Consider the following 17,953-nt stretch of genomic DNA (forward strand, 5'->3'; position numbering starts at 1 on the left):
CTATTGCAAATATTTGCTAGAGAGGGATTCAAACTTGTACGAGCCACTATATTTGGGTACATGTTGTAGCCAACTGTTTTTATAATGAGATGTTTTGATAAAAACAATACCTGCTGAAATATCAAGCACAGTTATCAATATATATATATATGAATATAGGCAACAGTGTTTGCCAATATTCAAGGCTCTAAAATCAATTATCATTAAAAATCAATATAACTCCAGAAGGAGCAGATGCTAGACAGTCTTAAGTGTCTCTTGCTTAGTCTCTTTTCCAGACGCTCTATTTAAAGTCGATAATTTCCACTTCTGGAGGAAAGACCGAACATCCCATGGTGGCGGACTTGTTATGTATGTTAGATCTGACATAGCATGCGACAGAAAAGAAAATTATGAACTTAAATTTACTGAAACTTAAATTTACTGAATCAATTATGGTAGAAATGCATATTAATAATAGAAAATGGTTAATTGCAGGTCTTTATAGACCTCCTACAATAAAAGATGATAATTTTAAAAATGAATTTATATGTACATGTGATAAATTATCAACTATTTATGATAATTTTCTTCTACTTGGTGACTTAAATTATAACATGCTCTCCCAGCAAAAATGTACCCCCCTACATGATATCTGTGATATTTTTGATTTCACAAATCTGGTAAATAAACCAACTTGTTTCACAAAACATGCTCCTGCTACCTTAAATGATGTTATTCTTACAAACCAAACAACTTATTGTCAAAAAATTTTAAATTTCAACTGTGGTTTGAGTGATGTACATAACATTATTTCCACTCAAATAAAGGGTAAACTACCAAAAATAAATAAAGGTTTCATAAATTACAGAAGTTTCAAACACTTTGATCAGGAACATTTTTTGACAGATTTAAATGGAAAAAACTTAACTGCTATAATAAAAGAATCAGCAGATGTTAATACAGCATATGACACATTTGAGACAAATTTCATGGAGGTTATAGACAAACATATACCTATGAAAAAAAAGAAAGCCATCAACAAACCAGCCCCATTCATGAATCAAACTTTACGAAGGGAAATATATAAAAAAAGAATGGCATATAACAAATATCAAAACTATAAAAATAAAATAAATTGGGAATCATACAGAAAACAAAGAAATTTGGTTAATAAAATTAAAAAGAAATCCATCAGAAACTATTTCATGGAAAGATGTGTAGGAGGACCTAACAGCAAAGATTTTTGGCCAACAATCAAGCCCTTCTTAACTAACAAAGGTTCACATTTTTCAAAAGATCTAATACTATGTGAAGACAATAAAATAATCAATAATCAAAATGAAGTTGCTGAATTATTTAATAACTTTTTTATAAATGTTGCCAAAGATATCGACTCAAAAGATACTATCATCGATGAACACCATCCCAGTATTAAAGTTATAAAAGAAAACAAACCAGAAAAAGAAGAACTATGTTTTAGCCCAGTAAATTCTGAGTTTGTTAAAAAACAAATCAATAAAATTAACATTAAAAAGGCAACAGAAAAAATGGAATCTCTTCAAAAATATTAAAATTATCTGAATCTGAACTATCCAATCCAATTTCTAAATTAATAAATAAATCATTTGAATTAGCTGTTTTCCCAGATAAATTAAAAGAAGCACAAGTAATACCTCTGCATAAAAAATCAAACACTCTAGATAAAGGAAACTATAGACCTGTAAGTATATTGCCCATGATTTCAAAAAATTTTGAGAGGTCTATAGAAAATCAACTTGTGGAATATTTTAATTCATTTTTCCACATTTTTCTGTCAGCTTTTCGAAAAGGATACGGATGCCAAACCGCTTTATTAAAAATAATTGAAGATTGGAAAAAGGCTTTAGATCAGAATAAATATGTAGCAGCTATATTAATGGACTTGTCCAAGGCTTTTGACTGCCTACCCCATGACCTCCTCCTACTAAAATTAAAATCCTATGGTGTCTCCGCTTCTTCTCTTAAACTTTTGGAAAGCTATTTAACTAATAGAAAACAGTGTGTTAAAGTAGGTACTAATTCAAGCTACTGGCAAACAATGTTTAAAGGGGTGCCACAAGGGTCGATATTAGGGCCAACATTATTTAATATCTTTTTAAATGACATTTTCTTTTTTATTCATAAAAGTGAACTTTATAATTATGCAGATGATAACACCCTTTCATACGCAGATAAAGATTTAGATAAATTAATTAATACTCTAGAAGATGAAAGCAAAATTTTGATAAATTGGTTTTCAATAAATAAAATGAAAGCAAATCCAGAAAAATTTCAAGCAATAGCTGTAGGTAAAAAAAACTAAAGACAAAAACCTAAAATTTAAATTAGAAGGTAATGAAATAGAATGTGAAGATAACGTTAAACTTCTAGGCGTAACAATAGGTTTTAAACTAAATTTCAATGAACATGTCTCTATAATATGTAAAAAAGCATCCAAACAGTTAAATGTATTAAAAAGAATAGGAAAACACCTGACTAAACTCGGAAAATTAACAATATATTATTCTTTCATAATGTCCAACTTTAATTACTGCCCACTAGTTTGGCACTTTTGTGGGGAGGTTAATACAAAAAAGATAGAGAAAATTCAAGAGAGAGCACTAAGGTTTATCTATGAAGACTATTCAGCAAGTTATGAAGATCTACTCTGCAAATCAAAATTACCATCTTTAAAAATAAGAAGAATGCGATCATTGGCTATTAAAGTTTTCAAAATTATTATAAAGATTGTCCTGTTTATCTCCATGATTTAATACACTTAAAGGAAAACACTTACTCTTTCAGATACCAGAATACAGCCGACCTACCACATGTAAGAACAACTGCATACGGCCTACAATCTTTAAGGTATGCAGTTGCTAAGCTTTGGAATGAGCTGCCAGATGTGCTACGTAATAATCATCTTTAAATCAATTCAAGAACTTGATAAGTTCTTGGTCTGGCAGCTCATGCCAATGTTTTGCCTGCAAAACCAGTTAATTTCTGTTCATTATTTTTGGTTTAATGCTTTATTTTCAGCATGGCAATTTTATTTTATTATCTTTACTATAGTGCTTCTGCTGCTTTGTGCTAGTTTTAGTAACTAACTAATCTATATGTGCTTTTAATGTGCAAACCATTTTATTTTTGCGTTTGTGCTTTTATCTCACAAGTGCATGTTTCAGTGGGAGTTTAACTTGTAAGATGCTTTTAAGAACTTTTGGGCTGCATGTTTATATACTGATATGAACTCTTGCTTTATATGTTTAATTTATGTGTGCATGACTTGATATGTATGTTTTGTTTTATTTGTTGCTCTGTCGGTTTTAAAAGCTCTTCAGAGCTTATGTTTTATACTTGAATTTGCACATACCGACTCTAAATAAAGCTTTATGTCTTATGTCTTATGTCTTATGCATGCATCATCCACCATGCGAATTTATACCCAGTCAAAAAGTCACCATCTGTTAAATTACAGATTAGACGATTATTCTGGTGCTCAGAGATTTGAGACTGCGCGGAAAACATGTCGCTAGTGAGTTGAGACACACATATTGTATTGGTTAGAGACGTACATTATCTGACCCTGTTGCGTTGGGGGCAGTTCCTGTGCACGGATCATACCCTTTGCTCATAAAGTCCGTTTAGTGTTAACATGTATGAACGTAAAATATTAATTGAGATATGTAAATGCCTTACGATGGAGCAAAGGTTAGGATTTCTTTATACCACTGTTAACAGCAGGTTTTATTTTGGGGATGAGGAGACTACGGCTGTTAATGAATTCTTTATGATGTGAACATACACCATCGTAGTGTACCAATTCATATATGTAAAGGCCATGCGATGGGGCAGAAGGTATGGTACTGAAAATTGGTACCGTTAATCTTAGACTACTAGATAACTAATCTCAACGTTAATATTATTACTGCTGGGAAATGGAAAGTTTACTATTGGAAAGCTGAAATCATCGGGCTTGTCGTAAATTCTAGTTTGAAGTCGACAGTCGGTTTTAATATTACGGAAAAGTTCAAGATGTGAAGCATGTTTTCAAGTAGTATCCTTAATTTCAAGTTCACTTGGATATATGAGATACAAACACTCCCTGAAATGTGGGTTATAATGTGACAGGACCTCATCAATATATCTGAAAGTGAAATTAAAAGCACAAATTTAGGTGCCTTTTTGTCTTTGAGAAGTTTATTTTTATGAATATTGCTTCATATGAACAAATAGGAAAATAGAGATGCACAATTGGTACCTAGTAGAATACCGAGACTTTGTTGAAATATCAATCCTGAAATCTCAATACATTTTGATGATACCATGTTCAGTGTATTTGTTGCTTGTAATCGTTTTGACACTTCACTATAATTATTGCTGTGTCTGCCAGATGCTCCACGAAACCTCTTTTCTAATCGTTAACATCTATTTGATCAGCAACCAAATTAGGGAGTGAGAGTTACTGTGAATGTGGATACTAATATAAACCAAAATATACTTGTTTAAATCTTATTTAATGAAAACCATTAGACTAAGAATGGATCAAAAATGAGTATAGAATATACGTCAAATATCAAAAACTTTGGTAAACTAACCTTTATAAACTACTTTTGCAATACCCATTATAAAAATGATTGCCAATGCGACATTTATGCGCCAGAGACCATATAACGTAGATGTTAGCAACTATATGTCACCATGCGGCCTTCAACAATAAGTAAAATCAATACCATAAAGTATGCTATAAAGACTCCGACATGGTAAAATGTGAAAAAAATCAGAAGAGAAAAACAGCAAAAATAGCTCGCTCCTGACTTTGGACAGGCACATACAGGATGTGGTGGGTTTAACATGTTTGCAAGCGCTCAATCCTCCCCAAAACTGGAACAGTGGTGTACCAGCAAAACTTTAAAACATGTTGTGGCCTTTTGTTTTCTCTTTTGAATTATTTTACATTTTTCATGTCTGGGCCTTTTATAGCTGACAATACGGTATGGGTTTTTCTCATTGTTGACGGCAGTACGGTGGCCTATAATTGCTGCCATGTGGTCAGCATTTCTGTGTTGACGTTGACGTGAATAATCATTGGTATGGTCATATTTTTAAATTAACTGTTTACTAAAGTTTGAATTGACCGAAATACTAAGGATTTTCTAACCCAAAAACAGATAACCTTAGCTGTATTTGGCAAAACCTTTCGGAATTATGGTTCCTCAATGCTCTACAACTTCATGCTATATTTGGCCTTTCAACCTTTTTGATTGGAGCGTCTTTAGTAGACGAAACGCACGTCTGACATACAAAATTATCAGCCTGGTATGGATAGTTGCCTCATTGGCAATCATACCATGTCTCATAGCTGTTATGATATCAGTGTATGTCTGTTAGTATGTCGTTGGCATCTTTATGTTTCATTATACTGCTATATCTGATATGCTCCAGTATTTTGCAAGACATCATGTCAAATCCCACATTTGACTGTTATGTAAATTTGTACTACTTGATTGTTGTAATTTTTCAATAATAAAAACTGTCTAAACTAAAGATACATGGCCTGTAATTTGCAGTTCTGTGATTTGCATCTTTTTGTCGAGCCTGCGACTTTTGTCGCAAAAGCTAGACATAGCGATCCTACAATCCGTCGGCGGCGGCGGCGGCGTCGTCCACAAATATTCACTCAGTGGTTAAAGTTTTTGAAATTTTGATAACTTTCTTAAACTATCCTGAGTTTCTACCAAACTTGGACAGAAGCTGTTTATGATCATAAGATAGTACCCAGAAGTAATTTTTGTAAAAAAAAAATCCTGTTTTTCCGTATTTTACTTATCAATGAACTTAGTTTTTCTGCCAGTTAACATTACATTCACTCTGTGGTTAAGTTTTTTAAAAAAAATTAATAACTTTCTTAAACTATCCTGGATTTGTACCAAAATTGGACAGAGGCTTGTTTATGATCAAAAGCTAGTATCTAGAAGGAAATTTTGTAAACATTTATTTCCTGTTTTTCCGTATATAACTTATAAATGGACTTAGTTTTTCTTCCAGTTAACATTACATACAGTCTGTAGTTAAAGTTTTTAAAACATTTATTAGATTCATAAACCATTCTAGATTTTTACCAAACTTGGACAGAACCTTCTTACAATCAAAAGATAGTATCAATAGGAAAATTTTTAATAATTTTTTCCCTATTTTTGTTGAGCCTGTGACTAGCAGCAAAAGTAGGCGAGACACTGGGTTCCGCGAAACCCTTACGAATTTTTTAATTAAAATTTTATTTTATCAATGCATCTATCCCATCTTATGGAACTTCTTCTGTGTCAACGGAGTACTAGTATAACACAGTTTGTGCTAGTTAATAGTCAAAAATGATAACGTTTGATTTTGTCAATTTTATAGACTTCACCTTTTTGTATTTACCTTGGATTTCGGTATTTTTGTTATACTTTTTTTTAAGTTTGACCATATTATGATCTGTTCTTACATACAGAACATCTGTCATGCACTGTTGGTTTGCTTTCCGAACTTTATATTGGATTTCTGTCTGTAGCTTCTTATATCTATTGTTATATTTTCCTGTGTGGGTGATTGCATCTCATATATCCCAGTGAGCTTGAGATTAAGGATACTAACGAAACTAGAAAGTCTGCTTGATATTAGATTTTTAGGTCTTTCCACTTTTCCGTGGAACGACCCATTGATTTTGTTCTGATTATTTTTTTTCTTCTTCCGCCTAATTTTTTTTTCTTTCGCTGTTTGGTTATTTCGCAAGATGTCGATTTGATATTTGGTATATGATATCGAACAGTTTATGCGCTTTCAAATCTGACCCTGCTTAACCGAATACTTTTCTTTGTAAGAGTTATCTCCCCGAACACTGTTTTTCTTGTGTTTGCTACTTCTTCGCAACCGTAAAAGATTACAACAAATTTATTTTACCAAATTGCTCGCTATATCTTCAAGATGTTGAGTTTGGTTTTCACCGAAGCAGTCCGGAGACTCCATATGAGAGTTATTTCCCCTTATGCATTTGATATAAGTGATATGCATTTCTAACTGGTAAACCATCAGTAATAGAGACCTAGGTTCTTTTGATTTGAGGTCCTTGGTCCAAAAAAAAGAAAATTAGGTCAAGGTCAAAGCTCAAGGTCATATACTAAAATTAGATTTTGGCTTATTTTTACCTTTTTTCAAAAATTGTATTAGAAATCGACAAATTATTTTTACTAAATTGTTAGTTGCGACATGTCACATACATTTTGGTTGAAAGGGTACGCTAACATTAAATAGGAGTTTTCTCCCCCCTTATATTTAAAATAACGCATATGGTGATATAACTCATTAACCATATATAATTAAGACGTAGGGTCTTTTGATTTGTGGTCCTTGGTTTATGACCTTGAAATTGAGCTCAAGGTCATTGGTAAATTTGACGTTCTAGATTTTGACCTTTGCTTTTACCTCATAAGTATACCTGATAAAGTCATGGGACTTTTTATACAACCGCAAAAAATTTTACCATAAGGTTCAATACCACAAAAGGAAGGTTGGGATTGATTTTGGGGGTTATGGTACCAACAGTTAAGGAATTTGGGGCCAAAAAGGGGCCAAAAATAAGCATTTTTGTAACTTCCAGACATAACTTGTGTGTTAGTGTATGGATCTCTCTGACATTGTACCACAAGGTTCCATATCACACAGGGAATGCTGGGATTGATTTTGGGGGTAATTGCCTCAAAATATTAGGAATTAGGGGCCAAAAAAGGGGCAAAAAACAAGCATTTTTCTAGTTTCATGACAATAACTTGTGTGTAAGTGTATGGATCTTTCTGAAATTGTACTACAAGGTTCCATATCACAAAGGGAAAGCTGGAATTTAGTTTGGGGGTAATTGCCCAAAACGTTTAGGAATAAGGGGCCAAAAAGGGGCCAAAAATAAGCATTTTTCTGGTTTCCAGACAATAACTTGTGTTCAAGTGTATGGATCTCTCTGAAATTGTACCACAAGGTTCCATATCACACAGGGAAGGCTTGGATTGAGTTTGGGGGTGATGAATCATAAAGGGGTTCAAAAAATTTGGGTGGGGGGGTTTCCTTTTTTTCCTTTTTTTCCTTTTTTTTTCTTTTAAAATTTTCCATTTTAAGTTGGTTATTTCTGTTTTATATTTAAAAGCAAATAATAATGATATGGTAGGAGATACACACCAAACAGGATGTGTAAATTATTATATAATAAGTATTGTGCAATAGCAAGAAATTTTCAATTGCACAGTATTGCACAATAGCAAGAAATCTTCAATTGCACAGTATTGCGCAATAGCAAGAAATCTTCAATTGCACAGTATTGTGCAATAGCAAGAAATATCCAATAGCACAATATTGCGCAATAGCAAGAAATTGTCAATTGTACAGTATTGCGCAATAGCAAGAATATTTAATTGCACAGTATTGTGCAAAAGAAGATACTTCGTATAAATTGCTTATTTCTTGACCAATTTCAATGGGGTTTTATTCTTGAATTCTTGGGGTTCTTTAATATGCTGATTCTAACTGTGTATTAAGTTTTTGGATAATGGGCCCCGTTTTTAAATTGGTCCACATTGAGGTCCAAAGGGTCCAAAATTAAACTTTGTTTGATTTCTTCAAAAATTGAATTATTGGGGTTCTTTGATATGCCGAATCTAACCGTGTATTTAGATTCTTAATTTTTGGTTCCGTTTTCAAATTGGTCTACATTAAGGTCGAAAGGGTCCAAAATTAAACTTAGTTTGATTTTAACTAAAATTGAATTCTTAGGGTTCTTTGATATGCTGAATCTAAACATGTATTTAGATTTATGATTATGGGCCCAGTTTTCAAGTTGATCCAAATCGGGGTCCAAAATTAAACTTTGTTTGATTTCAACAAATATTGATTATATGGGGTTCTTTGATATGCTGAATCTAACCATGTATTTAGATTTTTCATTTTTGGGCCCCATTATCAACTTTGTCCACATTGAGGTCAAAAGGGTCCAAAATTAAACTTTGTTTGATTTCATCAAAAATTGAATTCTTGGGGTTCTTTGATATGCTGAATCTAACCATGCATTTAGATTTTGGATATTGGACCATAATAGGTGAATGTCCAATTTAAAATTTTTAAGTTCTTAGACCACATTCATTCTGTGTCAGAAACCTATGCTGTGTCAAATATTTAATCACAATCCAAATTCAGAGCTGTATCAAGCTTGAATGTTGTGTCCATACTTGCCCCAACTGTTAAGGGTTCGACCTCTGCGGTCGTATCAAGCTGCGCCCTGCGGAGCATTTTATTGCATTATCATTTGACGTTGGAAAGCCAACCGGAAATGACCTTGTGTAAACCGGAAGAAGCTATTTTTTGTACATATTTAATGTAAAAGTATATCGAACGATATATTTTTGGAATCAGTGTCAATTGAACTATCAAATTATACCGGAAGTATCATTTTTCAAACCGGAAGTCTCAAATTATCTTCCTTATTTTTTTTTTTTTTTATAGAAACAATATATTTTTGGAATAGCGTACAATAAGCCATCATTTGACGCTTGAAATGACATTTTAAACCGAATTTTAATATTTTTATTTCAAAATAATCTTTACTGGTGGAAAGACCTTCAATTGTTCTTTGAACAATTGGTTTTTAATTTTCTTTGATATTGAAACAGATGGACGACTTTAAAACTAAAAATGTATATCAAACGTGATTATTTCAACTTCCCAATTGTCAACTTCTCATTTCTCAGCAGTAACATACACCCTCTCGCATAGTACGGCGTTTACTTATATCCATGTTATATGTTACGCTAGTGTATCTTCACACTATACGAGCATCATTAGCAAGGATGTGCTCCTACAACAAAAACTGCTCCAACAGAGATATGAGGAAGAATAACTGAAATTGACACAGTACAAGTTTTACCCTGCTTACCCTTCCAGAGCACCTGAGATCATCCCCCAGTTTTTGGTGGGGTTCATGTTGCTCAGTCTAGTTTTCTATGTTGTGTTTTGTGTACTGTTGTTTGTCTGTTGATCTTTTTCTTTTTTAGCCAGCGTTGTCAGTTTATTTTCGACTTATAAGTTTGAATGTCCATTTGGTATCTTTCGCCTCTCTTTACGGTCGCCGTCACGAATTGATTAACCGATACTATGTGTCTGTGTTCCAGTCATAGATCATTGTATACCAGAATAGTTGTGCGATATATATATACTCGACATGCAGGCGCGGCTGGAATATTCTATATAGGAATTGAAAGTTCAGAAATCATGTCTAATGACGTATGGTATAGTTTTGTTCTCAACCTACCTTTCTTTGTTAATTTCTAGATGTAAGTCAAGATAATATTCAGACTTAACTGTATCCGCGATATCCTTTATTTTGTGTCCGATGGGATAGATGAGTTCAACATAGACACCAAATTTTATATTATTTAGTGAGAGGACATCTAATGTATATAGCGGGACGTGAAGTTAAGGATCATTATAGCTTCTTTTCATTCTTTATTAGAAGCTCATATATGAAGCCTGTCTCCTGTAAATAAAAGGAAAAGGTCAAAAGAGGACCACAGTTGGTTCCAATAGGAATGTCGATTGTCTGTTGAAAAACATATCCCTCTAAGGTAACAAATATGTGTCAATTAAAAATGAAGCATCTAGACGAGGTCAGTTTCAGAGAATTCATACCTACGCTGGCCTTTCTTTTTCATCATGAAACAAAGTTGGACTAATTCTTTCATTCTGTCTTTAAGACCAAATTCTATTTTTTATGAGAAATCTTTTCATTATTCTGCAATCAAGGTGTGGAATGATTTACTATTTACAAAAAAAAAAATTGTCGTAATGTAGAACTGTTTTATGTAAAAAATATTATGTAAAAGAAATTAACATTTGATATGACTGGATTGGAACGGTTGGATTGGAATATGAAAACTTTCATTGCTATTTTGATGTATGGGTGATTTTAAATTATGCATGTTGTATTTTGCTGTTGAATGTGTACTGTATGCATGCACTTTTTGAGGGCCTCAATGAAAATTAGACACGTTCTAATTGAGTGACATCTTTAAATAAAGAATTTATTATTATCATATATTTAGGTTTAAAATGAAAAAATACTATGCACTTGAATTTTTACTAGATAATTTTTTTGTTCGCTATGGAGAATCCGTATTTCGTCAAGTTATCGGAATTCCAATGGGGACTAACTGTGCACCACTTATTGCGGACCTGTTTCTGTATTGTAACGAGTGTCAATTTTTGACGAAAATCAGCAAAGACACATCGAAACAACATCTGATTCAAAAATTTTATAACATTTTAAGAAATTTGGATGATATATTGGCTCTCAATGAAGACGATTTCAGTATGTACACTAAAGAGATATATCCTGCTGAACTGACTTGAAATAACGCTTATACTAGCAATGACCACTGCCCTTTTCTGGGTCTTGATATCTATATCTTTAACGGGAAGCTTAATACCAAAATTTACGATAAAAAAGATGATTTTTCATTTCCTATTGGTAATTATCCATTTGTAGATGGTGACGTTCCCTTGTCACCATCTTATGGTGTTTATATATCTCAACTTGTTCGCTTCGCTCGTTTATGTTACAACGTATTTGATTTTAACGAAAGAAATCTCTGTATTACTGAAAAATTATTACACCAGGGTTTTCGATATCACAAACTTGACAAAACATTTACTTAATTTTATCATCGGTACAAGGAAATCATTCGTAAATAAAAATCAACGTGCAGACATCTTATACGTTCAGGTATATTACATCCAATCTTTTGTGGTAATATTCTATACAAAGCACAAAAATGTCGTCATTCGCCTCAAAAGCTAACCAAACCTTTAAACAGACTTATTCAGAAGGGATATAGTTACGATACTGTTTTTGAAATTAATATTGGTTCACTCATAGGGTCTTTGTATCGGGAATAAATACATTTATTCTAAAACCAGTTGTTGGCATGATACGGGTTATGTGCTTCTAGTATATTTTATGATGGTATGATACTAAACCCCTTACGGGAGGGATTGTGCTTGATTTTCATATGATGAAGACATAATCTTTCAATCAGTTTAATTGAGGTCTGGAGCTGGCATGTCAGTAACTGCTAGTAGTCCTTTGTTAATTTATGTATCATTGTCATTTTGCTTAGTTTGTTCTGTTAACTATTCTAACATCGGACTCTGACTTATTTTAAACTGAATTTTACTGTGCGTATTGCTGTGTGTTTGTTTATTCTACATTGGCAAGAGGTATAGGGGGAGGGTTGAGATCTCACAAAACATGTTTAAACCCGCCGCATTTTTGCGTTTGTCCCAAGTCAGGAGGCTCTGGCCTTTAATTGTTAGTCTTGTATGCATGTTTTTTTTTAATTGTTTTTCTTTTATATGTTTCGGAGTTAAGTGTGACTTCCATTTTCGCTTAACTAGTACACATTTTTGTATAGGGGCCAACTGAAGCCCGCCTCCGGTGCGGGATTTTCTCGCTTTGTTTAAAACCCATTGGTGGCCTTGTGCCGTTTTCTGCTCTTTGGTCGGGTTGTTGTCTTTTTGACACATTCCCCGTTTCCATTCTCTATTTTATAGTGTAAAAAGTAGAGAAGTCAAATGTTGTTTTTAAACTATTGCAAGATGAAAGAGGCTTGGAGTATATACATTTTAACCGATCTTTTGATTTGTGTCGTATCTACATTCCGATTCATACCAAACCTGGAGTAGGTGGTTTCTTATAAGCTCTGAAGCCTGTATGTGATAGCTGATAAAATAGATGTTGGTAATTAAAAAAAAAAAGGTTTCGTGGAGCATTTGGCAGACCCAGCAATTAAAATAATAGCTAAGGAAGCCTGGTCTTTTATAAAATAGGATATTGTCACAATCACCCACTGATTCTTGTTTTTTTCCTTGTCATTTTAAGGAAGACGCGAGGCCTTCTTACATGTCTTCGATTATGGTTCAGAAGTTGAAATGTCACAAATACCTGAGATAACTATACTCAGTTATAGCAAGGATTTATATAGTAAATATATATATAAATCACCGGTTGTAGTACCCGTTGAAAGTTTAGTATTTTGATAATACTGTCATATCCAACTAAGTAAGACAACACGTGACTTTGGTGACGTAGCGAGACGCCATTTTGTGTCATTTTGTCCCATGAAAAATGCATAGGTGCTTCAATAAAGTTCAATTTTCTAATTAATCTTACCCGTTTTTATACGACCGCAAAAAAATTGCGTTTGTATGTTGCTATCATGTCGTCGTCGTCGTCGGCGTCCGAAGACATTTGGTTTCCGGACAATAACTTTAGTATAAATGAATGGATCTCTATGAAAATTAACCACAAGGTTCAATAGCACTTAAGGAAGGTTTGGATTGATTTTGGGGGTTATGGTCCCAACTGTTTAGGAATTAGGGTGCAAAAAGGGGCCAAAAAAGGCATTTTTCTAGTTTCCGGACAATAACTTGTGTATAAGTGTATGGATCTCTATGAAATTGTACCACAAGGTTCCATACCACAAAGGGAAGGTTGGGTTTGACTTGACTTTGGGGATTATGGCTCAAACCGTTCAGGAATAAGGGGCAACAAGGGGGGGGGGGGAGGAACAAGGTTCGTCTGGTTTCCGGACAAATACTTAAGTTGGGGTCGATTTTGTGGGTTGTGGCTTTAATCGTTAAGAAACTAGAGGCCAAATAGGGGCCAAAAACAAGACTTTTCTAATACTGGCTAAGCTGGTTCTAACATAAATTATTTCTGATCTATACAAAGAAACAACAAATAATGATATGGCAGGAGATACACACCAAACAGGGTGGGTAAATTATTATATTTAGTTTGTAAACAGATTTACTAAGTATTGCGCAACAGCAAAGTATTGTACAACAGCAAGAAATCTTCAATTAAAAATAAATACAAATCTTTTAACCAATTTCAATGAGGATTAATTTAAAGTCTTGAATTGTTTGAGGTTTTTACCATGTATTACTATATTGGATATTTGGACATTTTTAAATAGGTCTACATTGAGGTCCAAAGGGTCCAAAATTAGACTTTGTTTGATTTCATCAAAAACTGAATTCTTGTGGTTCTATGATATGCTGAGTCTAACTGTGCATTCAGATTTTTAATTTTGGGCCCTGTTTTCAAATTAGTCCATATTAAGTTTAATTTTTGATTAAATACGTCCCTGGAGATTCGTAAAAATCGTACTTTTTCTGGTCATTTCCCCGTTGACTCAATGGTAAATCTAGGGACCCCATGTCTACTTGTACATAATATTCACAAATTCCGTAGATAAAAGTAATAATTTGCAGTTATATTGAACATATTAACACATATATCTAGCAAAACAGGCTACTTTTCAAAGTTGAAATCGAGGGGAAATTACGTCCCACGTCGATTTTAAAAAGTGAATTTTCGGGATTTTTCAAAATGGCGGATGTGTTTGAAAGTGTCGCATGTATTTTTAAACATCGTATATTTTTCATGCAGAATGTGTGCTGTTTTTGGTGGAAGAAGACTTCAAGTCTTCTGAAAGCCTTTACTGCCGGTTGTAAAATCATTGAACCGTCACCAGGACATATGCCGTATCCCTTTCTGTGCTTTACAATTTCATAACAACTTCCGTGCCATATCTTGACACCGATGTTTACACATGATCTAAGCATCTGCATGACGGATACCATTTCGAAAGTACGTAGTTTTCATGTCGGTCATTGTCGGAATGTCCCCAATGATTGCCTTTATTGCCTTAATACGTTTCAAAGTTTTAGAAGTGATAAAAAACGGGATTTAACAACTGAATAGTCCATCTCTTTAACGTTATTCGTCATTAAGGTACACACAAAAATGACACATTATCGAGGCTCGAGTACGGAACCAGTAATTCGTTGCTGTCAATAGTTTTATTTTCATGAAAAGTTTCAGAAAAGGGCTGTGTGACTCCTGGCGGAAAATGCCATTCCCATCCTCATACTTTTGTGTAAAAATATTAGATGAAAATCAAATATGATATATGGGTCAAGCACTTTAAATGAACGGGTTTGAAATGCTAAAAGAGTCAAGCGCACACGTGATTCTGTCAACTGACGGTGCATCGTTTGATGTGTAAAACACCAGCAGATTCACGTGTGCGCTTGACTCTAAATTATCGCAATAACATAGCAAGGTCATCACCTGACATGACCGGTCAATCCTTGGCCTGACACATATCTGCATTGGATATATTTAGAATTTTTCAATATAAGTTTATAATGAAAAACCCTAATTTAAGCAAACTTGACTAAAATCTTGGTGGCCATTTTTTCTTAAAGTTAACTATCTGCCTTTGACAGAAAACTTTCAAGTGAAACCAAATCAATTACTGTTATAATTGCTTGGCGAAATTGCATTGTATCAAATTGACCATGCTGAGACGAATGTATGGAATTTAGTTATAGAAAATTTAATTTGAATCAACAGTATTTGCAGATTTTTATGTTAAGTATAGTGAGTTTTGGTTGAGTTATGAGTAGTATTATTTTTGGAAGAAAAAAATACGTCGAAAGCAATAATGGGACAAAGCAGGCTGGGTTGGTGGGCTGCTTTTATGGTAATTCAAGTTACCTTTTATGCATCTTCTTCCACCTCAGAGCAATCAGCTCTTTGGTTGTTATTTTCTTCATTGATATTCTGATATGTTTGATTTCTTAAAAATCAAGTGTGAAGTGAAAAAAAAAGTTACCACTAAAATTTATAAGAAAAATATTTTTTATTTTCTTAAACATTTTTTCCCTTTTCTCTGTATAATTTATCTTTATATAGAAAAATAATACATTCTGTGGAGAAAAAAAATGTTTTCGTCTCGAGAGAAAAAAAAAAACATGTCCAACAATAAATAAATGTTCCGTACCTATCAAAGTTAATATCCCTTTTAAGTTTCTATGACCAATATGACCAAAATACGATCAGGTTAACTCAGATTTAGGTTATAATGTTACATAACAACAAATTGTCAGGCAGTGGAAAGGAATTGTGTCAAACCAAAAGCCATCAGGTGACATTAACTTCCTGTGTACACACGTATTTCCAAAGTTTAGTTTTAGTGATATATAAAAGTTTCTAAATTGTACAAATATATAATTCTCTTTACCATGTACACTACCGAAGAAATATATATCACAAAGAACTTTAAGAAAATATGAATATTATGAAATAGTCTTCGATAAGTTAATTTTTGCATAAAAAAAAATAAAGAATATAGTGATTCGCGATAATTGTTTAAAAAAAATACTCTATAATTCAAATTTTATATTTGATAGATTTTTTTATTTCACAGAAAAATAACGAGACTTCATTGCATATGATTTTTGTCCTTTATTTTTTTAATTCAATGTTTTAATCAATATCCAGGCATATAAAAAAACAATATTGAAATGTTAACTTGTGTACAAAAAATATGTTATTGCATACATTTCAACATTGTATACCCACCTATATTTTCGACAGAGTTATCGGTCCTGAATAGGACTGATATAGTTGGGTTTAGCAGCACAGCACATCACACCATAAGTATTTTGAACTTTATTTTTATCAAAGCTTTCGCTTGAAACTCGTTGATTTAGAGGGAGAATATGAAAAATATAATCAAGAGGAGGTTACTTTTTCGTTTATAAAGTGTTGAGGTAAGGCAAGCTTTTGTAGAAGCTTATACTTGAAACATAAAGTCATTCAAGCATAAAATTTGGTCACATGATCATAATTGCCATAGTGATTGGGTTGTATCCGCCGCCATGATTGTTATGATTTTCAACATACCATGTGGAAAATGTCTTCTACTGTAATTGGATATTAAGATCGAGTACTGAATGTGACGAACAAAAATATGATGCATATAAAACAGCAGTTCGAAGACAGATATGTAGATGACAATGAGGAAGGGGAATCTGGTTCGGAAGAATCAGAATCAAGTGAAATCGAAAGACTTGATACTGCAACTCCAGTTGAATCCTATGACAATAATCCTACAGAAACGCCCACTGAAAGAGGAATAGCAAAAACAAAAAAGGCCGAGGAGTTGATATTAAAGATTATCGGTCAAACTAAAGCCCTAGGCTCAAACACTTTAGATCTAGGTTCAAAGGGTGTGCGGCAAATTCCCAACGAACTATTAGAATTATCTCAATTAGAGGTAATTATAGCAGTACACAATTTCTCCTCAATTACTCAGTTAGAAGATAAGAATACTCTAGATCACAAACTATTTCAATGCCTTATATCAGTTCCCAATATTCATTAAAAATAATCTTAAATTGTCTGCTAAAAATCGTCATGATTATAGGAGGAAAACGTATTACTCTAATTTATTAAAATGATTGAAAGTATTAGCACAGTTTCACTGAATCCCATACTGGATTAGGTATACAAATGTGTCTTTATCTTGTGCATTCAAGTAGAGTCAAATCGAAAAGAATGACAAAATCAATTCAACAAGGTCTAGCACAAAAAAATATCTACTTGAAACAACAACAAAGGGAAAAAACGTGATTTTCACTCATGTAGCCCCATTTTAGCACATGAATATATATATAACTTGAGGATATAAATTCTCAAGTCTAGCAAACAAGAAGTATTTTATCTCTACCTGTAATTGTTGCAGAATTGTAAGTTCTGTTGGCCATACATTTTTTATACAGTACTCACAAAGTGGTTTTGATAAAAAAAATCACCCTTGGTAATAGTGGTGTTTTTGGTACATTTTATAGCAAATAAGCTTCATACATAATCAAAATGACATTGAATTAATGCAGTACACAAAGTTTTTCTAGTTTTTTGTAACATTCTTTATACATGTATACATAGTCATGGATTTGTATACAAATCCTTGATAAAGTTAAGCCTCTAATTGGCCTTCTTTGTTATATCTGATAATCAACA

General features: G+C 33.1%; 1 protein-coding gene across 10 annotated transcripts in view; it reads left to right on the plus strand.

Annotated features, from left to right (window-relative positions):
• The first annotated feature begins 16,793 nt into the window (after nucleotides 1–16,793).
• The window catches only part of LOC127735801 (leucine-rich repeat-containing protein 27-like), a 35,787-nt gene continuing 34,627 nt past the window's right edge, over nucleotides 16,794–17,953 (plus strand). For all 10 annotated transcript variants that reach the window (XM_052246169.1, XM_052246168.1, XM_052246170.1 and 7 more), the window contains exon 1: nucleotides 16,794–17,207. In XM_052246169.1, coding sequence (XP_052102129.1) covers nucleotides 16,902–17,207 — 306 coding nt within the window. In that variant the 5' untranslated portion in view covers nucleotides 16,794–16,901. The remainder of the gene's footprint in view (nucleotides 17,208–17,953) is intronic.

The sequence above is a fragment of the Mytilus californianus genome, unplaced genomic scaffold (genome assembly GCF_021869535.1).
Source record: "Mytilus californianus isolate M0D057914Y unplaced genomic scaffold, xbMytCali1.0.p SCAF_3, whole genome shotgun sequence".
In the NCBI taxonomy this organism is placed as follows: domain Eukaryota; kingdom Metazoa; phylum Mollusca; class Bivalvia; order Mytilida; family Mytilidae; genus Mytilus; species Mytilus californianus.